Here is a 23,405-nt window from a genome sequence, read left to right as displayed (position 1 = left end):
GACCCATCAATTTAGACAAGTGTGTTTCTGGGTAATGTAGTGTTTCTGGGTAATGTAGTGTGTCTGGGTAATGTAGTGTTTCGGGGTAATTTAGTGTTTCGGGGTAATGTAGTGTGTCTGGGTAATGTAGTGTTTCGGGGTAATGTAGTGTTTCTGGGTAATGTAGTGTGTCTGGGTAATGTAGTGTTTCGGGGTAATGTAGTGTTTCTGGGTAATGTAGTGTGTCTGGGTAATGTAGTGTTTCGGGGTAATGTAGTGTGTCTGGGTAATGTAGTGTGTCTGGGTAATGTAGTGTTTTGGGCTAATGTAGTGTTTCTGGGTAATGTAGTGTTTCTGGGTAATGTAGTGTGTCTGGGTAATTTAGTGTTTCTGGGTAATGTAGTGTTTCGGGGTAAATTTATTGTGTCTGGGTAATGTAGTGTTTCTGGGTAATGTAGTGTTTCTGGGTAATGTAGTGTGTCTGGGTAATGCCTGGGTCTTCCTTTCCTGTGGCGGTCCTCATGAGAGCCAGTTTCATCATAGTCCTTGATGGTTTTTGCGACTGCACTTAAAGAAACTTTCCAGATTGACTGACCTTCATGTCTTAAAGTAATGATGGACTGTCGTTTCTCTTTGCTTATTTCAGCTGTTCTTGCCATAATATGGTCTTGGTCTTTTACCAAATAGGGCTATCTTCTGTATACCACCCCTACCTTGTCACAACACAACCGATTGGCTCAAACGCATTAAGAAGGAAAGAAATTCCACAAACTCACTTTTAACAAGGCACACCTGTTAATTGAAATGCATTCCAGGTGACTACCTCATGAATTTGGTTGAGAGAATGCCAAGAGTGTTTTAAAGCTGTCCTCAAAGCAAAGATTGGCTACTTTGAAGAATCTCAAATATCAAATATATTTTGATTTGTTTAACACCTCGTTGGTTCCTACATGATTCCATTTCATAGTGTTGATGTCCACCATTATTCTAGATGTAGAAAATAGTTACAGAAAAACCCTTGAATGAGTAGGTGTGTCCAAACTTTTGACTGGTACTGTATATGTACTGTATATGTATATATATCCATACAGGGCATTCGGAAAGTACTCAGACCCTTTGACTTTTTCCACATTTTGTTACAGCCTTAATATTCTAAAATTGATAAGTGTATTTTTCCGTCATCCATCTACACACAATAACTATATAATATATATATAATATACAAATACCCCATAATGCCCCATTATAACAATACCCCATAATGCCCCATTATAACAATACCCCATAATGCCCCATTATAACAATACCCCACAATGCCCCATTTAAACAACACCCCATAATGCCCCATTATAACAATACCCCATAATGCCCCATTATAACAATACCCCACAATGCCCCATTATAACAATACCCCACAATGCCCCATTATAACAATACCCCATAATGTCCCTTTATAACAATACCCCATAATGCCCCATTATAACAATACCCCATAATGTCCCTTTATAACAATACCCCATAATGCCCCATTATAACAATACCCCACAATGCCCCATTATAACAATACCCCATAATGTCCCTTTATAACAATACCCCATAATGCCCCATTATAACAATACCCCACAATGCCCCATTATAACAATACCTCATAATGCCCCATTATAACAATACCCCACAATGCCCCATTATAACAATACCCCATAATGTCCCTTTATAACAATACCCCATAATGCCCCATTATAACAATACCCCACAATGCCCCATTATAACAATACCCCATAATGCCCCATTATAACAATACCCCACAATGCCCCATTATAACAACACCCCATAATGCCCCTTTATAACAATACCCCATAATGCCCCATTATAACAATACCCCACAATGCCCCATTACAACAACACCCCATAATGCCCCTTTATAACAATACCCCATAATGCCCCATTATAACAATACCCCATAATGCCCCATTATAACAATACCCCACAATGCCCCATTATAACAATACCCCATAATGCCCCATTAAAACAATACCCCACAATGCCCCATTATAACAATACCCCACAATGCCCCATTATAACAATACCCCATAATGTCCCTTTATAACAATACCCCATAATGCCCCATTATAACAATACCCCACAATGCCCCATTATAACAATACCCCATAATGCCCCATTATAACAATACCCCACAATGCCCCATTATAACAACACCCCATAATGCCCCTTTATAACAATACCCCATAATGCCCCATTATAACAATACCCCACAATGCCCCATTATAACAATACCCCATAATGTCCCTTTAAAACAATACCCCATAATGCCCCATTATAACAATACCCCACAATGCCCCATTATAACAATACCCCATAATGTCCCTTTATAACAATACCCCATAATGCCCCATTATAACAATACCCCACAATGCCCCATTATAACAATACCCCATAATGCCCCATTATAACAATACCCCACAATGCCCCATTATAACAACACCCCATAATGCCCCTTTATAACAATACCCCATAATGCCCCATTATAACAATACCCCATAATGCCCCATTATAACAATACCCCACAATGCCCCATTATAACAATACCCCATAATGCCCCATTATAACAATACCCCACAATGCCCCATTATAACAATACCCCACAATGCCCCATTATAACAATACCCCATAATGTCCCTTTATAACAATACCCCATAATGCCCCATTATAACAATACCCCACAATGCCCCATTATAACAATACCCCATAATGCCCCATTATAACAATACCCCACAATGCCCCATTATAACAACACCCCATAATGCCCCTTTATAACAATACCCCATAATGCCCCATTATAACAATACCCCACAATGCCCCATTATAACAATACCCCATAATGTCCCTTTATAACAATACCCCATAATGCCCCATTATAACAATACCCCACAATGCCCCATTATAACAATACCCCATAATGTCCCTTTATAACAATACCCCATAATGCCCCATTATAACAATACCCCACAATGCCCCATTATAACAATACCTCATAATGCCCCATTATAACAATATCCCACAATGCCCCATTATAACAACACCCCATAATGCCCCTTTATAACAATACCCCATAATGCCCCATTATAACAATACCCCATAATGCCCCATTATAACAATACCCCACAATGGCCCATTATAACAATACCCCATAATGCCCCATTATAACAATACCCCACAATGCCCCATTATAACAATACCCCACAATGCCCCATTATAACAATACCCCATAATGTCCCTTTATAACAATACCCCATAATGCCCCATTATAACAATACCCCACAATGCCCCATTATAACAATACCCCATAATGCCCCATTATAACAATACCCCACAATGCCCCATTATAACAACACCCCATAATGCCCCTTTATAACAATACCCCATAATGCCCCATTATAACAATACCCCATAATGCCCCATTATAACAATACCCCATAATGCCCCATTATAACAATACCCCATAATGCCCCATTATAACAATACCCCATAATGTCCCTTTATAACAATACCCCATAATGCCCCATTATAACAATACCCCATAATGCCCCTTTATAACAATACCCCATAATGCCCCATTATAACAATACCCCATAATGCCCCATTATAACAATACCCCACAATGCCCCATTATAACAATACCCCACAATGCCCCATTATAACAATACCCCATAATGCCCCATTATAACAATACCCCATAATGCCCCATTATAACAATACCCCATAATGCACCATTAAAACAATACCCCATAATGCCCCATTATAACAATACCCCATAATGCCCCTTCATAACAATACCCCATAATGCCCCAATATAACAATACCCCATAATGCCCCATTATAACAATACCCCATAATGCCCCATTATAACAATACCCCATAATGCCCCAATATAACAATACCCCACAATGCCCCATTATAACAATACCCCATAATGCCCCATTATAACAATACCCCATAATGCCCCATTATAACAATACCCCATAATGCCCCATTATAACAATACCCCATAATGCCCCAATATAACAATACCCCATAATGCCCCAATATAACAATACCCCATAATGCCCCTTTATAACAATACCCCATAATGCCCCATTATAACAATACCCCACAATGCCCCATTATAACAATACCCCATAATGACAAAGCAAAAACAGGGTTTTAGACATTTTTGTTCATTTACAAAATAATAATAATAATTAAATATTACATTTACATTAGTATTCAGACCCTTTACTCAGTACTTTGTTGAAGCACCTTTGGCAGCGGTTACAGCCTCGAGTCTTCTTGGGTATGACGCTACAAGCTTGGCACACCTGTATTTGAGGAGTTTCTCCCATTCTTCTCCGCAGATCCTCTCAAGCTCTGTCAGGTTGGATGGGGAGCATCGCTGCACAGCTATTTTCAGGTCTCTCCAGAGATGTTCGATTGGGTTCAAGTCCGGGTTCTGGCTGGGCCACTCGAGGACATTCAGAGACTTGTTTTCATCAAGGATTTTGCTCTGTTCATCTTTGCCTCAATCATGACGAGTCTCCCAGTCCCTGAAAAACATCCACAATGCTGTGACCTTCATCGTAGGGATGCTACCAGGTTTCCTCCAGATGTGACAGAGCTCTGTCAGAGTGACCATCAGGTTCTTGGTCACCTCCCTGACCAAGGCCTTTCTCCACCGATTGCTCAGTTTGGCCGGGCAGCCAGCTTTAGGAAGAATCTTGTTGGTTCCAAACTTCTTCCATTTAAGAATGATGGAGGCCACTATGTTCTTGGGGACCTTCAATGCTGCAGAAATGTTTTGGTACCTTTCCCCAGATCTGTGCCTCGACACAATCCTGTCTCGGAGCTCTATAGACAATTCCCTCGACCTCGTGGCTTGGTTTTTGCTCTGACATGAACTGTCAACTGTGGGACCTTATATAGACAGGTGTGTGCCTTTCCAAATCATGTCCAATCAATTGAATTTACCGTAGGTGGACTCCAGTCAAGTTGTAGAAACATCTCAAGGATGATCCATGGAAACAGCACCGAAGTTCAATTTTGAGTCTCAAAGCAAAAGGTTTTTTCTTTGTCATTATGGAGTATTGTGATGTCATTGAGGTATTGTGATGTCATTGAGGTATTGTGATGTCATTGAGGTATTGTGATGTCATTGAGGTATTGTGATGTCATTATGGTGTATTGTGTGCAGACTGATGAGGGGAAAAAAAATGATTTAATCCATTTTAGAATAAGGCTGTAACGTAATAAAATGTGGAAAACGTCAAGGGTCTGAATACTTTCCCGAAAGCAGTGTATGTGAAGATGAACATACTGCAAAGCACACTGGGCATTATTCATGGCCTTGTTTCGGGGCGGAGCTCAGTAGAATAATACTCAGCATGCTTTACAATTGTTCATTTTTACATGTACACATAGCAGAAAGTAGGGGTGCTGATTTTATAAATCGAAATGTAATTAAATACACAAAATACTAATTGGACTGTATTTCATGCCTGTGAAATTCTAATGACAATGGACTGTAGTTCATGTAACAGAAATCCATCTGTAGGATTATGTCTCGTATAATAGTTAATCAGAGAAGTTAGAGCGATCGTTATGTGATCAATGCTTTGTAAGCTTGACACAGACACACACACTCGCAGGCACACACACGGCGCCGACAGAGATGGCCGCCTCGCTTCGCGTTCCTAGGAAACTATGCAGTTTTTTGTTTTTTTACGTGTTATTTCTTACATTAGTACCCCAGGTCATCTTAGGTTTCATTACATACAGTCGAGAAGAACTACTGAATATAAGATCAGCATCAACTCACCATCAGTACGACCAAGAATATGTTTTTCGCGACGCGGATCCTGTGTTCTGCCTTACAAACAGGACAACGGAGTGGATCCTATGCAGCGACCCAAAAAAACGACTCCGAAAGAGAGGGAAACGAGGCGGTCTTCTGGTCAGACTCCGGAGACGGGCACAGCGCGCACCACTCCCTAGCATTCTTCTTGCCAATGTCCAGTCTCTTGACAACAAGGTTGATGAAATCCGAGCAAGGGTAGCATTCCAGAGGGACATCAGAGACTGTAACGTTCTTTGCTTCACGGAAACGTGGCTTACTGGAGAGACGCTATCCGAAGCGGTGCAGCCAACAGGTTTCTCCACGCATCGCGCAGACAGGAAAAAACATCTTTCTGGTAAAAAGAGGGGCGGGGGCGTATGCCTTATGACTAACGTGACATGGTGCGATGAAAGAAACATACAGGAACTCAAATCCTTCTGTTCACCTGATTTAGAATTCCTCACAATCAAATGTAGACCGCATTATCTACCAAGAGAATTCTCTTCGATTATAATCACAGCCGTATATATCCCCCCCCAAGCAGACACATCGATGGCTCTGAACGAACTTTATTTAACTCTCTGCAAACTGGAAACAATTTATCCGGAGGCTGCATTCATTGTAGCTGGGGATTTTAACAAGGCTAATCTGAAAACAAGACTCCCCAAATTTTATCAGCATATCGATTGCGCAACCAGGGGAGGAAAGACGGAAAAGCTGACCACGACTCCATTTTGTTGATCCCTGCCTACAGACAGAAACTAAAACAAGAGGCTCCCACGCTGAGGTCTGTCCAACGCTGGTCCGACCAAGCTGACTCCACACTCCAAGACTGCTTCCATCACGTGGACTGGGAGATGTTTCGTATTGCGTCAGATAACAACATTGACGAATACGCTGATTCGGTGTGCGAGTTCATTAGAACGTGCGTTGAAGATGTCGTTCCCATAGCAACGATTAAAACATTCCCTAACCAGAAACCGTGGATTGATGGCAGCATTCGTGTGAAACTGAAAGCGCGAACCACTGCTTTTAATCAGGGCAAGGTGTCTGGTAACATGACCGAATACAAACAGTGCAGCTATTCCCTCCGCAAGGCTATCAAACAAGCTAAGCGCCAGTACAGAGACAAAGTAGAATCTCAATTCAACGGCTCAGACACAAGAGGCATGTGGCAGGGTCTACAGTCAATCACGGACTTCAGGAAGAAACCCAGCCCAGTCACGGACCAGGATGTCTTGCTCCCAGGCAGACTAAATAACTTTTTTGCCCGCTTTGAGGACAATACAGTGCCACTGACACGGCCTGCAACGAAAACATGCGGTCTCTCCTTCACTGCAGCCGAGGTGAGTAAGACATTTAAACGTGTTAACCCTCGCAAGGCTGCAGGCCCAAATGGCATCCCCAGCCGCGCCCTCAGAGCATGCGCAGACCAGCTGGCCGGTGTGTTTACGGACATATTCAATCAATCCCTATACCAGTCTGCTATTCCCACATGTTTCAAGAGGGCCACCATTGTTCCTGTTCCCAAGAAAGCTAAGGTAACTGAGCTAAATGACTACCGCCCCGTAGCACTCACATCCGTCATCATGAAGTGCTTTGAGAGACTAGTCAAGGACCATATCACCTCCACCCTACCTGACACCCTAGACCCACTCCAATTTGCTTACCGCCCAAATAGGTCCACAGACGATGCAATCTCAACCACACTGCACACTGCCCTAACCCATCTGGACAAGAGGAATACCTATGTGAGAATGCTGTTCATCGACTACAGCTCGGCATTCAACACCATGGTACCCTCCAAGCTCGTCATCAAGCTCGAGACCCTGGGTCTCGACCCCGCCCTGTGCAACTGGGTACTGGACTTCCTGACGGGCCGCCCCCAGGTGGTGAGGGTAGGCAACAACATCTCCTCCCCGCTGATCCTCAACACTGGGGCCCCACAAGGTTGCGTTCTGAGCCCTCTCCTGTACTCCCTGTTCACCCACGACTGCGTGGCCACGCACGCCTCCAACTCAATCATCAAGTTTGCGGACGACACAACAGTGGTAGGCTTGATTACCAACAACGATGAGACGGCCTACAGGGAGGAGGTGAGGGCCCTCGGAGTGTGGTGTCAGGAAAACAACCTCACACTCAACGTCAACAAAACTAAGGAGATGATTGTGGACTTCAGGAAACAGCAGAGGGAACACCCCCCTATCCACATCGATGGAACAGTAGTGGAGAGGGTAGCAAGTTTTAAGTTCCTCGGCATACACATCACAGACAAACTGAATTGGTCCACTCACACAGACAGCATCGTGAAGAAGGCGCAGCAGCGCCTCTTCAACCTCAGGAGGCTGAAGAAATTCGGCTTGTCACCAAAAGCACTCACAAACTTCTACAGATGCACAATCGAGAGCATCCTGGCGGGCTGTATCACCGCCTGGTATGGCAACTGCACCGCCCTCAACCGTAAGGCTCTCCAGAGGGTAGTGAGGTCTGCACAACGCATCACCGGGGGCAAACTACCTGCCCTCCAGGACACCTACACCACCCGATGTCACAGGTAGGCCATAAAGATCATCAAGGACATCAACCACCCGAGCCACTGCCTGTTCACCCCGCTATCATCCAGAAGGCGAGGTCAGTACAGGTGCATCAAAGCTGGGACCGAGAGACTGAAAAACAGCTTCTATCTCAAGGCCATCAGACTGTTAAACAGCCACCACTAACACTGAGTGGCTGCTGCCAACACACTGACACTGACTCAACTCCAGCCACTTTAATAATGGGAATTGATGGGAAATGATGTAAATATATCACTAGCCACTTTAAACAATGCTACCTTATATAAATGTTACTTACCCTACATTATTCATCTCATATGCATACGTATATACTGTACTCTATATCATCGACGGTATCCTTATGTAATACATGTATCACTAGCCACTTTATACTATACTATGCCACTTTGTTTACATACTCATCTCATTTGTACATACTGTACCCGATACCATCTACTGTATCTTGCCTATGCTGCTCTGTACCATCACTCATTCATATATCCTTATGTACATATTCTTTATCCCCTTACACTGTGTACAAGACAGTAGTTTTGGAATTGTTAGTTAGATTACTTGTTATTACTGCATTGTCGGAACTAGAAGCACAAGCATTTCGCTACACTCGCATTAACATCTGCTAACCATGTGTATGTGACAAATAAAATTTGATTTGATTTGATTTGACACACACACACACACACACACACAAACACAAGTACTAAAACAGAACTTACCTCTTCCACTGATATGGGCAGAATAACTCGACTGAGAGAGAAAGAAAGAGAGAGAGAGAGTGGAGATGAGGGAGAAAGACAGAGAGAGAGAGGGGGAGAGAGGGAAAGTGGAGATAGAGGGAGAGAGGCAGAGACAGAGAGGGTGAGAGAGAGAGAGAGAGAGAGAGAGAGTGCGAGAGAGAGAGAGAGAGAGAGAGAGAGAGAAAAGGAGAGAGAGAGATAGGGAGAGAGAGAGAGAAAAGGAGAGAGAGAGAGAAAGGGAGAGAGAGAGAAAGGGAGAGAGAGAAAAACAAGAGAAAAAACTGTTAGTTCCGACAGAATAACCAACAGCGGTCCTGGTTGGTCCCTGGATGGGAAACCAGATGCTGCTGGAAGTGGTGTTGGAGGTCCTGTAGGGGGCACTACTTAATGAGAGAATGAATAATGTGGTCTCATCTCCCCTCCTCTCTCTCTCTCTCTCCCTTTTTCTCTCTCTCTCTCATCTCCCCTCCTCTCTCTCTCTCTCTCTTTCTCATCTCCCCTCCTCTCTCTCTCTCTCTCTCTCTCCCTTTCTCTCTCTCTCTCTCTCTCTCTCTCTCTCTCTCTCTCTCTCTCTCCCCTCCTCTCTCTCTCTCTCTCTATCCCTTTCTCTCTCTCGCTTTCATTTTCTTTTTAAGGTGGGAGGAAAATCTCACTGTTTAAAAAAAAAAGAAGACTTCTGTTCACATAATGAAAGTCGATGTCTAGCAGGTTGACTTACAGAGAGGAGCTGAGAAACTGGTCTTCCAGTGGCTCCCTGGCCGGAGGACTTATAGAAACAGGAGATGCTTTTCCAATGTGTTTTAATGCCTTAGTGTTGTTGTGTTTCCATCAGCAGTGTGACACTAAAGACCGTTGCTTTGTGAGAAGGTGTTAAAGTTCACAGTTCTTATGTAAATGACAGTTAAAAAGTACCAACGCCTGGGCTTGGACCCAAGTCCACCGGAGCCATGGCCCAGTGAGACACGGGTACCGGCCCGCGTAGATGGAAACAGAGATGTCTGAGCCGTTTGGGTAAAACACTGGGGTAAAACACTGGGGTAAATCACTGGGGTAGATCACTGGGGTAAAACACTGGGGTAGATCACTGGGGTAGATCACTGGGGTAAATCACTGGGGTAAATCACTGGGGTAATTTATGTATGAGGAGAGGTATGTGTTAATGTATGAGGAGAGGTATGAGGAGAGGTATGTGTTAATGTATGAGGAGAGGTATGAGGAGAGGTATGTGTTAATGTATGAGGAGAGGAGAGGTATGAGGAGAGGTATGAGGAGAGGTATGTGTTAATGTATGAGGAGAGGTATGAGGAGAGGTGTGTGTTAATGTATGAGGAGAGGTATGAGGAGAGGTATGTGTTAATGTATGAGGAGAGGTATGAGGAGAGGTGTGTGTTAATGTATGAGGAGAGGTATGAGGAGAGGTGTGTGTTAATGTATGAGGAGAGGTATGAGGAGAGGTGTGTGTTAATGTATGAGGAGAGGTATGAGGAGAGGTATGAGGAGAGGTGTGTGTTAATGTATGAGGAGAGGTATGAGGAGAGGTATGAGGAGAGGTGTGTGTTAATGTATGAGGAGAGGTATGAGGAGAGGTATGTGTTAATGTATGAGGAGAGGTATGAGGAGAGGTATGTGTTAATGTATGAGGAGAGGTATGAGGAGAGGTGTGTGTTAATGTATGAGGAGAGGTATGGGGAGAGGTATGAGGAGAGGTGTGTGTTAATGTATGAGGAGAGGTATGAGGAGAGGTGTGTGTTAATGTATGAGGAGAGGTATGAGGAGAGGTGTGTGTTAATGTATGAGGTGAGGTATGAGGAGAGTTATGAGGAGAGGTATGAGGAGAGGTATGAGGTGAGGTATGAGGAGAGGTATGAGGAGAGGTTTGAGGAGAGGTATGAGGTGAGGTATGAAAAGAGGTATGAGGAGAGGTTTGAGGAGAGGTATGAGAAGAGGTATGAGGAGAGGTATGAGGAGAGGTTTGAGGAGAGGTATGAGGTGAGGTATGAGGAGAGGTATGAGGAGAGGTTTGAGGAGAGGTATGAGGTGAGGTATGAGGAGAGGTATGAGGAGAGGTGTGTGTTAATGTATGAGGAGAGGTATGAGGAGAGGTATGAAGAGAGGTGTGTCTTAATGTATGAGGAGAGGTATGAGGAGAGGTATGTGTTAATGTATGAGGAGAGGTATGAGGAGAGGTGTGTGTTAATGTATGAGGAGAGGTATGAGGAGAGGTGTGTGTTAATATATGAGGAGAGGTATGGGGAGAGGTATGAGGAGAGTTATGAGGAGAGGTATGAGGAGAGGTATGAGGTGAGGTATGAGGAGAGGTATGAGGAGAGGTTTGAGGAGAGGTATGAGGTGAGGTATGAAAAGAGGTATGAGGAGAGGTTTGAGGAGAGGTATGAGAAGAGGTATGAGGAGAGGTATGAGGAGAGGTTTGAGGAGAGGTATGAGGTGAGGTATGAGGAGAGGTATGAGGAGAGGTTTGAGGAGAGGTATGAGGTGAGGTATGAGGAGAGGTATGAGGAGAGGTTTGAGGAGAGGTATGTGTTGTCCTCTGAAAAAAAGGAATGGAAAGTCACATCAATTTCTAATGACTAAATAGACTCTAAACAGGACGATGGGGAAGTAAACACTAGTGTTTCAAACCTGAACGCAAAGGAGATACAGGTGTTCTCCAGACTGGAAACAGGAGATACAGGTGTTCTCCAGACTGGAAACAGACTGGAAACAGCTGACTATCATGTTAAATCTTGCATTTTCAACGCCTGTGTTGAACACTTATTGGCTAATCTAAATGCCTAATGATTCCGTTTTAAACACTGACGTTGAGGTTATAACCCTGTAAGACACGAGCAACGTCTCAGTCCACGGTCTGTGTGTGTGTGTGTGTGTGTGTGTGTGTGTGTGTGTGTGTGTGTGTGTGTGTGTGTTTGTGTGTGTGTGTGTGTGTGTGTGTTTTTGTGTGTGTCCATTCAGCATTCCATCATGAGCAACTTAATTAATTTCCAGTCTGTTTCATCGGGGCTCCGGTATCTCCCTAATCGCTTCTGATCTGCCAGACCGCAGTCATCCTCTCCCCTCCACTCCCCCCTCTCCTCTCCACTCCCCCCCTCATCTCCACTCCCCCCCTCCTCTCCACTCCCCCCCTCTCCTCTCCACTCCCCCCCTCTCCTCTCCACTCCCCCCTCTCCTCTCCACTCTTCCCCCTCTCCTCTTCTCCGCTCCACTCCTCCCCACTCTAATCCTCCCCCTCTCCTCTCGTCCCCCTCTCCACTCCTCCCCCTCTCCACTCCTTCACCTCTCCACTCCTCCCCCTCTCCACTCCACTCCTCTCCCTCCCCACTCCTCCCCCTTTCCCGATCCCTCTCCTCTCCTCCAGCTTTCCACTCCTCTCCCTCTCCTCTCCCCCACCCCTCCTCTCCCTCTCCTCCCACACTCCTCTCCCTCTCCACTCCTCCTCTCCCCCACCTCTCCTCTCCCTCTCCTCTCCCCCACCTCTCCTCTCCCTCTACTCCCACACTCCTCTCCCTCTCCACTCCTCCTCTCCTCTCCCTCTCCTCCCACACTCCTTACCCCACCTCTCCTCTCCTCCTCTCCTCTCCTCTCCTCACTCTCTCCACTCCTCCTCCTCTCCTCTCTTCTCCCTCTCCACTCCTCCTCCTCTCCTCTACCTCTACTCCCACACTCCTCTCCCTCTCCACTCCTCCTCCTCTCCTCTCCCCCACCTCTCCTCTACTCTCCCTCTCCTCCTCACTTATAAACTACAACCAAAGAGACTGAAGCCTAAAGTTACAAATATATTAGACGTATTATGGATCAAGATGTGTTCAACAGTTAGCCTTGGGGCAGGGGGAGAGCAACTTCAGCTATCCTACACCTAGCAGTGTGTGTGTCTATCCTACACCTACCTGTGTGTGTGTGTGTCTATCCTACACCTAGCTGTGTGTGTGTGTGTGTGTGTGTGTGTGTGTGTGTGTGTGTGTGTGTGTGTCTATCCTACACCTAGTTGTGTGTGTGTGTCTATCCTACACCTAGCAGTGTGTGTGTGTGTCTATCCTACACCTAGCTGTGTGTGTGTGTGTGTGTGTGTGTGTGTGTGTGTGTGTGTGTTTATCCTACACCTAGCTGTGTGTGTGTGTCTATCATACACCTAGCTGTGTGTGTGTGTGTGTGTGTTTCTATCCTACACCTAGCTGTGTGTGTGTGTGTGTGTGTGTGTGTGTGTGTGTGTGTGTGTGTGTGTGTGTCTATCCTACACCTAGCTGTGTGTGTGTCTATCCTACACCTAGCTGTGTGTGTGTCTATCCTACACCTAGCTGTGTGTGTGTCTATCCTACACCTAGCTGTGTGTGTGTACATTAGTCGTGTTATGGATCTAGATGTGTTCAACAGTTGCCTTATGAACTAGTTGATAGCATCATTCATGACAGACACGGTGTACTGGTCTGACTGAGACACACAGTAACCTTATAATAACCTCATTATAAAAGCCTATACCTGCGTATAACCTTCTAGAAACTGTCCTAATAAAGGGTGGTCGAGACTAATACAAGCATAACGTCAATAGTAAGGTTTAAATGTCTCTTCGTGATGTGGCCTCTATTCATGCTCATATCTAGTAGCACCAAGCGTCAGCTCCCCGGAAAAAACATGACTGATGCTAGAATCCCCCGGGAAAAGACGGACGCTGGTACCACGGTTTCATTTCCTCCCTCCATCTATCTATTGCATTCCTCCATCTCTCCACCGCTACGCTGACTCCAGCCCTGTAGCTAACGGAATGCTATTTCTGTCGTTTCACCTTCAGCGCAGGCATCAATAACACCACGGGGGTGGAACGAGAGGATGCTGGCACGCACGGCCTGCTTCTGTCCCTATAACGTTAACGTTTAATGTATTGTTATTTTTCTCCCTTTCGTTACAATATTTTTTCCTGATCTGTCCCTATTCCGTGATGTAGCCTATTCTCGTTGCGTTATACCGTTACCGGATGCAGGCCGTTACTGCAGCCTCTATGAAGGGCACCGTGGCGCGGAGCCGGCTGCTGATGGCTCGGTTATAATAATAGCACCCTCTAGCTGGCATATAGAACATCATAGAACCCTCTAACTGGCATATAGAACATCATAGAACCCTCTAACTGGCATATAGAACATCATAGAACCCTCTAACTGGCATATAGAACATCATAGAACCCTCTAACTGGCATATTGAACATCATAGAACCCTCTAACTGGCATATTGAACATCATTTCTGAATGGGCTTAAAAATAACAAATCATATATATTTTTGGTTGTTGTCTGAATCAAATCCAAACGGATACGTCAAAGTCAAGTGTGTGTGCATAGATGTCAGGGCTGACCGTGCGCCTGTAATTCCCCCCCTCCCCTCCCCCAAACTCTCTCTTTCTCCCGGTCTCTCCGCCTCTCTCTCTCTCTCTCTCTCTCTCTCTCTGTGTACCCGCTGGACACAATGTCAGCAAGCTCACAGAGAAAACAGTCACGGACACACGGCGTCGGTAGGCATACTTACAATTCCTTAATGATCATTGTGGTGGTGATGTCTTCTTCTCACGAGGGAAGGTTAGTGCTCCGTTAAGATCCAGAACAGTGTCTTTCCCTCCGTCAGACTCTCTCTCCCACCTCTCCCCCTCTATGTCATTCTCTACCTCCCGTTTCTCTGTTTTCCTCAAATGCACTTCCTGATCGAGGCCTCGCGCGGTAACTAGGCTACAACCGCGTTCGTGTCGTCACACCGGGCAAGATGACGTCAAGGGAGATCGCCGTAACACCGAATCGGTTTTGCTGCTGAGGGTCTGAGTGGATGCAAGGAGGATCGTCAGGGAGGCGGAACCGGAGTGGTCGATCCTGTGGTGATGTCACAACAGCTGGGGAGATAATCCTCTGACCAGATGGAGATCACGGGCTGGCTCAGTGTGTGTGTGTGTGTATGTGTGTGTGTGTGTCATAAGTGTGCGGTGTTGAACCCTCTGAGTCTTCACTCATCATCTTCATCATCGTCATACCCCCCCCCCCCCCCCCCTCTCTCTCGCTCTCTCTCTCTCTCTCTCTCTCTCTCTACTTTCAATTTAAGGGACTTTATTGGCATGGGAAACACATGTTTACATTGCCAAAGCAAGTGAAGTAGATAATAAACAAAGGTGAAATAAACAATAACAATATACAGTAAACATTACACACACAGAAGTTCCAAAAGAATAAAGACATTTCAAATGTCATATTATGTCTATATACAGTGTTGTAATGATGTGCAAATAGTCAAAGTACAAAAGGGAAAATAAATAAACATAAATATGGGTTGTATTTGAAATGGTGTTTGTTCTTCACTGGTTGGCCTTTTCTTGTGGCAACAGGTCACAAAGCTTGCTGCTGTGATGGCACACTGTGGAATTTCACCCAGTAGCTATGATCATTTATCAAAATTGGATTTGTTTTCGAATTCTTTGTGGATCTGTGTAATCTGAGGGAAATATGTGTCTCTAATATGGTCATACATTGGGCAGGAGGTTAGGAAGTGCAGCTCAGTTTCCACCTCATTTTGTGGGCAGTGAGCACATAGCCTGTCTTCTCCTGAGAGCCAGGTCTGACTATGGCGACCTTTCTCAATAGCAAGGCTATGCTCACTGAGTCTGTACATAGTCAAAGATGTGGGTCAGTCACAGTGGTCAGATATTCTGCCACTCTCTGTTTCTCTGTTTCAATTCAATTCAATTCAATCGGCTTTATTGTCATGGGAAACATATGTTAAAATTGCCAAAGTAAGTGAAGTAGATAATATAAAAAAAAGTTAAATAAAGAATAAAAATGAACAGTAAACATGACACTCACAGAAGTTCCAAAATAATAAAGACATTACTAATGTCATATTATGAATAGTCAAAATTTCCTTCAATTTGGGTCAGTCACAGTGGTCAGGTATTCTGAAACTGTGTACTTTCTGTTTAGGGCCAAACAGCATTCCAGTTTGTTCTGTTTTTTTGTTGTTAATTCTTTCCAATGTGTAAAGTAATTTTCTTTTTGTTTCTCATGATTTGGTTGGGTCCAGAGTTTACGGCAGGAATCTGGTGGTGTAGTGGATTCTAGTTGTGTTAGTGAAGAGTCCGGGAGGCATCAGCTGTGTAGCCGAGTGATACGGGGCTGGGCCACTCGGTGGCAGCTAGCTAGCTGTGATGATCTGGAGTAATGGTCCTGGGCAGGAATCCGGATTGGAAAGTGGAGAAAAACATTCCGATATGCAGACTGGCAGGCTGGCAGGTATTATCCAGGCTAAAAGTGGTGTCTGTGCTAAAGGTAAAGGCCGCTAGCAGTGGCTAACAATGACTAAATAGCTAGTAGCTAATTAGCTGGTTAGCTACTGATGGCTAGCTGCTGATGGAGGTTCTGATGGCTAGCTGCTGATGGAGGTTCTGACGGCTAGCTGCTGATGGAGGTTCTGATGGCTAGCTGCTGATGGAGGTTCTGACGGCTAGCTGCTGATGGAGGTTCTGATGGCTAGCTGCTGATGGAGGTTCTGATGGCTAGCTGCTGATGGAGGTTCTGATGGCTAGCTGCTGATGGAGGTTCTGATGGCTAGCTTCTGATGGAGGCTCTGGCTATAAGGTCTAAAAATAGCAGATCCGTATCACATTGGGTGAGGCGGGTTGCCGGAAGGTATATTTAATTTAAAAAATGGAAAAAGAGATTGAAAATGTATTGAAATATATACAAAAACAATTACAGAATGAGAATGACAAACAACGTCTGCACTGCTAGGCCATCGTGGAACATAATGTTAAAAGTGAATTTGAGGAATTTATTTCCTTCTTAACTTGTTGAATCTAGGGGCCATTTTGTTTTTGTTTTTTTGAAAAAATAACGTTCCCAAAGTAAACAGGCTATTTTTCAGGACCAGATAATAGAATATGCATATAATTGACAGCTTAGGATAGAAAACACTCTAAAGTTTCAAAAACTGTAAAGATATTGTCTGTGCGTATATCAGAACTGATATTGCAGGCAAAAGAATGAGAAAAGTTTCTAAATACAAGTCCCTTCCTATGCTTCCCTATTGAGCAGTGAATGGGATATCAACGATATTCCTTTTTCTATGGCTTCCTTAATGTGTCTAGTATCACAAGACATAGTTTCAGGCTTTTATTTTGAAAAATGAGCCTGAGCGACAACATTGCGTCAGTGTCCACCTGATGGCTCTTTGTGTATTTCTCGCGCAAAAGACAGAGGTAGCCATTTTTCCACCCGGTCTTACTGAAAAAAGCTCTGTCCCGGTTGATATATTATCGAATAGATATTTGAAAAACACCTTGAGGATTGATTATAAACAACGTTTGCCATGTTTCTGTCGATATTATGGAGCTAATTTTGGAATAGTTTGTCATGACCGCAATTTCCGGTCGTTTTCTCAGCCAAACGTGAAGAACTAATGGCTACAAAAAAAATCATTTTTCTGGAAAAAAGGAACATTTGCTATCTAACTGGGAGTCTCGTGAGTGAAAACATCCGAAGCTCATCAAATGTAAACGATTTAATTTGATTGCTTTTCTAATTTTCGTGACCAGATTGCCTGCTGCTAGCTAGGCATAATGCTATGCTAGGCTATCGATCAACTTACACAAATGCTTGTCTTGCTTTGGCTGTAAAGCATATTTTCAAAATCTGAGATGACAGGGTGATTAACAAAAGGCTAAGCCGTTTTTGAATATATTTCACTTGTGATTTCATGAATATGAATATTTTCTTGTAAGATTTTTTTGTCCGTTGCGTTATGCTACTTAGTTTCAGTTGATGACAATTCTCCCGGATCCGGGATGGGTAGTTACAAGAGTTAACTGCAGGATAGTATTATTGCTATTCATGGAAACATGGTTATTATGGACATTGGTGTTGACCGTTGACCTTTACCCTCAGGTGATGTCATCACCCAGAGTCTGCAAAGTGTTAACGGGACACTACCTCATGTTGAGTTGGGTATATCGCTCTCCTGTTTTCTACCATTTGTACATGGCTGTACCCCTTTATTTTGTAGTAATGGTTTTTTTAATACACATTTTTCTCCCCAATTTTGTCGTATCCAATTTGTAGTTAAAGCCTTGTCCTATCGCTGCAACTCCCGTGTGGACTCAAGAGAGAGGCGAAGGTCAAGAGCCGTGCGTCCTCCGAAACACAACTGCTTCTTGACAAAATGCCTGCTTAACCCGGAAGCCAGCCGCACCAATGTGTCGGAGGAAACACTGTACACCTGGCAATTGTGTCAGTGTGCACTGCGCCCGACCCACCAGAGGAGTCGCTAGTGCGTGATGGGACAAGAACATCCCTACCGGCCAAATCCTCCCCTAACCCAGGCGATGCTGGGCCAATTGTGCATTAACCCATGGGTCTCCAGGTCACTCTTGCTCAGATGTGCTTGGACTTGAACCAGGATTTCTAGTGGCACAGCTAGGCCACTCAGGTGGCCCAGTTTAGAAGTAACTTTTGAGGTCAGCTTGTACGTGATGGTGCGCTAGCTAACTAAGAAAGAGTGAGTTAGCCAGTTAGCTGTTATAATAATTTTTTGGAGTGACAGAGAGCAGGAGCTGCCGGAGAGTATCGACAACGGTGAGAATTAGCAACAACAAGTGGAAATCGCTAATGAGGATCAAGGACAAGTTTGCCTTACAATGGCAATGTTTGGGACTATCAATGAGGTTTTGGAAGAGAACGAGGACAGAATATGTGGAAAGGTTGAGACACTTTTTCTTGACAAAAGGAATTACAGACGAGGCTAAACAGCTCTCTATTCTGAGTGTGTGTGGGGCTAAAACATACACGCTAAAGACACCACAGAGGACGGGACAAAATCATTTTGTTGATCTAGTTCCTTCAGACTTCCACAATCCAAAGCCTCCAGAGGTTCAAGTTGAATTGCCATTTTTCGGAAAACATGTCAGTCTTTTGCCAACTTTGTTTGATGAATTACATCAACTCCCTGAACATTGTGAGTTTGGAGCTGTGTTAGAGGACATGCTCCGTGGTAGTTTAGTCTGTGGCATTATTGAGGACAGCATACAGTGCCGTTTGCTTGGGGGAAGCCACACTGACTTTCAAGGGAGCATTGGACATATCTCAAGGGATGGAGATGGCAGCTAGCAATGCTGGAGATATTCAAAATGGCAACAGTGGAAGTGTATCAGGTGACATAAGAGGCAGCAGGAAGAAGGGAAAAGCAGTGGAATGAGGGAACCAAGATATATTCCTCCAATAGCTTCAGCAAGGATACAGTGGTGGGCTCTCACACTTTCCGCTTATCAATATACCATCGTGTACAGAGCGGGAAAGGACAATGCAAATGCAGATGTGGTCAGCCGTCTCCAGTTATCAGAGATGCCCGCCACAACTGTGGTGCCTCCCGAGACAATTTTCCTAACGGAGATATTGTCAAACTCCCCTTTGAATGCCAAACAGATCAAACAGTGGACCGACCGGGACCCTATCCTGTCCCAAGTGAAAAGATTCCTTATGCAGGGTTGGCCTCCTGTCATAGAGGATGATGGACTGAGACCGTACGCAAAGCGCAAAACTGAGCTGAGTGTGCAAGATGGCTGGACCAAAGTGGTCGTCCCGCCGTCTGGCCATTCTCAAGTCATGGACGAGGTTAATGAGGCTCACCCGGGTGCCTCCCGGATGAAAAGTTTAGCCAGATCTTTTATCGGGGATATCAAGTGTCAGATCAAGTGTTCTGACTGCCAGATCAACCAGAAGATGGCTCCATGATCCAGGCTGCATGTAGACAGGGCCTTTTATGAGTCAGATGTTCCTTGTCATGGAGTCACTCCAAGTGGCTGGAGGTTCACATTATGAGCAACAACACAGCAACAACAACCATCGAGAAGCTCCACCAGTTGTTTGCAACCCACGGTCTACCTGACAACCTTCACCTGTGAATTGTTTCAAGAATTCATGCAGAGAAACGGGATTAGTCCGCAGCGTTCCATTTCACCCAGCCTCGAACGGCTTGGCAGAGTGGGATGTGCAGATACCGAAAGAAGGGCTCAAAACGATGAATGGGGGAACCATGGCAACCAATTTCCCTCAGTTCTTGTTCCAGTACCACATCAAGACACAAACAACAGCAGGACAGACTCCAGCTGAGATGCTGATGGACACCTGGACCTACTGCATCCGGATATCAAAGCTCACCTGGACCTACTGCATCCAAACATCAAAGCTCACCTGGACCTACTGCATCCGGATATCAAAGCTCACCTGGACCTACTGCATCCAGACATCAAAGCTCACCTGGACCTACTGCATCCAGACATCAAAGCTCACCTGGACCTACTGCATCCAGACATCAAAGCTCACCTGGACCTACTGCATCCAGACATCAAATCTCACCTGAACCTACCTACTGCATCCAGACATCAAAGCTCACCTGGACCTACTGCATCCAGACATCAAAGCTCACCTGGACCTGTTGCATCCAGACATCAAAGCTCACATGGACCTACTGCATCCAGACATCAAAGCTCACCTGGACCTGTTGCATCCAGACATCAAAGCTCACCTGGACCTACTGCATCCAGACATCAAAGCTCACCTGGACCTACTGCATCCAGACATCAAAGCTCACCTGGACCTACTGCATCCAGACATCAAAGCTCACCTGGACCTACTGCATCCAGACATCAAAGCACGGGTGGAATGGAGGCAGGAGAAACAAAAAGAGAGACATGATCACATGACCACCATGCAAGAGAGACAGTTAAAATCCACAACTTCACAAGCAGCCACTCAGTCAGTCAGTCAGCCAGTGAGGTAGTAAGGCAGCCAGTTTTTTCAGCTAGTCAGCTAACCAGTCAGTCAGCCATTCAGTCAGTCAGCTAGTCAGCCAGTCAGTCACTCATTCATGTATTTATTAATTCAGTCAGCCAGTCTGTCATTTCATCAGCCAGTCAGTAAGTAATTCAGTCAGCCAGTCAGTCAGTCAGCCAGTCAGTCAGTCAGTCATTGATTCAGCCAGTCAGTCAGTAATTAAGTCAGCCAATCAGCTAACCAGTCAGTCAGCAAGTCATTCAGTCAGTCAGCTAGTCAGCCAGCCAGTCAGTCCCTCATTCAGTTATCCATTCATTGAGTCAGCCAGTCCGTCATTGAGTCAGTTAGTCAGTAAGTCATTCAGTCAGTAAGCAAGTCAGCCAAGCAGTCAGTTAGCCAGTAGATTCAGTCAGTCAATCTGTCAGTTTGTCATTCAGTCAGCTAGTCATTAATTCATTCAGTCAGCCAGTCAGTCAGTCATTCAACGAGCCAGTCATTCAGTAAGTTAGTCATTCAGTCAGCCAGCCAGTCAACCAGTCAGTCAGTCCACAAGTCAGCCAGTCAGTAAGTCATTCAGTCAGTCAGCCAGTAATTCAGTCATTCATTCAGTCAGTCTGTCAATCAATCACTCCGTCAGTCATTCAGTCAGCCAGTCAGTCATTCAGTCATTCATTTGGCCAGTCAATCAGTGAACCAGTCAGTAATTCAGTCAGCCAGTCAACTAGTCATCAAACCAGTCAGTCAGCCCACAAGTCAGCCAGTCAGTAAGTAATTCAGTCAGTTAGTCAGTCAGCTAGTAAATCAGGTAGTCAGCTAGCCAGCCATTCAGCCAGTCAGCCAGTCATTCAATCATTCATACATTCAGCCAGTCAGTCAGTCATTAATTTGGCTTTTTCTTTTCAACCAGTCAGTCAGCCAGTTAGTCAGTCACCCAGTCAGTTAGTAAGTCAGCCAATCAGTAATTTAGGCAGCCAGTCACTCAGTCAGCCAGTCAACCAGCCAGCCAGCCAGCCAGTCAGTTATTGAGTCAATCAGTCAGCCAGTCATTCAACCATTCAGTCATTCAGTCATGCAGTCAGTCATTCAGTCAACCAGCCATTCAAGCAGCCAGTCAGTCAGTCATTCAGTCAGCCAAGCAACAGCCAGCCAAGCAGTCAGTCAGCCAATCGTTCAGTCATTCAGTCAGCCAGACAGTCATTCATCGAGCCAATCAGTCAGTCAGTCCGTCAGCCAGCCAGCCAAGCAGTCAGCCAGCCAGCCAGCCAGTCTCCCAGCCAGTCAGTCAGTCAGCCAGCCAGCCAAGCAGTCAGCCAGCCAGCCAGCCAGCCAGTCTCCCAGCCAAGCATTCAGTCAGCCAGCCAGCCAAGCAGTCAGTCAGTCCTTCTTTGAGATAATACTGCAGCTTTCTAACAACTAAGAAATGTTTCTGTTTAGAGAGAGACAGAGATAGAGACCGATATATACAGTTGAAGTCAGAAGTTTACATACACCTTAACCAAATACATTTAAACTCAGTTTTTCCACAATTCCTGACATTTAATCTGAGTAAAGATTCCCTATTTTAGGTCGGTTAGGATCACCACTATATTTTAAGAAATGTCAGAATATAGTAGAGAGAATTATTTATTTCAGCTTTTATTTCTTTCATCACATTCCCAGTGGGTCAGAAGTTTACATACACTCACTCAGTACTTGGTAGCATTGCCTTTAAATTATTTAACTTGGGGTCAAACGTTTCGGGTATCCTTCCACAAGCTTCCCACAATAATTTGGGTGAATTTTGGCCCATTCCTCCTGACAGAGCTGGTGTAACTGAGTCAGGTATGTAGGCCTCCTTGCTCGCACACTCTTTTTCAGTTCTGCCCACAAATGTTCTATAGGATTGAGGTCAGGGCTTTGTGATGGCCACTCCAATACCTTGACTTTGTTGTCTTTTAGCCATTCTGCCACAACTTTGGAAGTATGCTTGGGGTCATTGTCCATTTGGAAGACCCATTTGCAACCAAGCCTTAACTTTCTGACTGATGTCTTGAGATGTTGCTTCAATATATCCACCAAATTTTCCATCCTCATGAAGCCATCTATTTTGTGAAGTGCACCAAACCCTCCTGCAGCAAAGCACCCCCACAACATGATGCTGCCCCCGCCCCCGTGCTTCACGGTTGGGATGGTGTTCTTTGGCTTGCAAGACTCTCCCTTTTTCCTCCAAACATAACGATGGTCATTATGGCCAAACACTTCTATTTTTGTTCCATCAGACCAGAGGACATTTCTCCAAAAAATACAATCTTTGTCCCCATCTGCAGTTGCAAACCGTAGTCTGGCTTTTTTATGGCGGTTTTGGAGCAGTGGCTTCTTCCTTGATGAGTGGCCTATCAGGTCATGTCGATATAGGACTCGTTTTACTGTGGATATAGATACTTTTGT

At 44.9% G+C, this 23,405-nt stretch overlaps 1 protein-coding gene across 1 annotated transcript in view; it reads right to left on the bottom strand.

Annotated features, from left to right (window-relative positions):
• The window catches only part of LOC118945337 (phosphatidylinositol transfer protein alpha isoform-like), a 59,931-nt gene extending 44,880 nt beyond the window's left edge, over positions 1–15,051 (bottom strand). Inside the window, exons 1-2 of the mRNA XM_036968152.1 lie at positions 14,704–15,051; positions 9,156–9,186 (exon numbers count right to left, since the gene is read on the bottom strand). Coding sequence (XP_036824047.1) covers positions 9,156–9,186; positions 14,704–14,720 — 48 coding nt within the window. The 5' untranslated portion in view covers positions 14,721–15,051. The remainder of the gene's footprint in view (positions 1–9,155; positions 9,187–14,703) is intronic.
• Positions 15,052–23,405: the final 8,354 nt, after the last annotated feature.

The sequence above is a fragment of the Oncorhynchus mykiss genome, chromosome Y (assembly GCF_013265735.2).
Source record: "Oncorhynchus mykiss isolate Arlee chromosome Y, USDA_OmykA_1.1, whole genome shotgun sequence".
In the NCBI taxonomy this organism is placed as follows: domain Eukaryota; kingdom Metazoa; phylum Chordata; class Actinopteri; order Salmoniformes; family Salmonidae; genus Oncorhynchus; species Oncorhynchus mykiss.
This window is presented reverse-complemented; position numbering and strand designations above follow the sequence as displayed.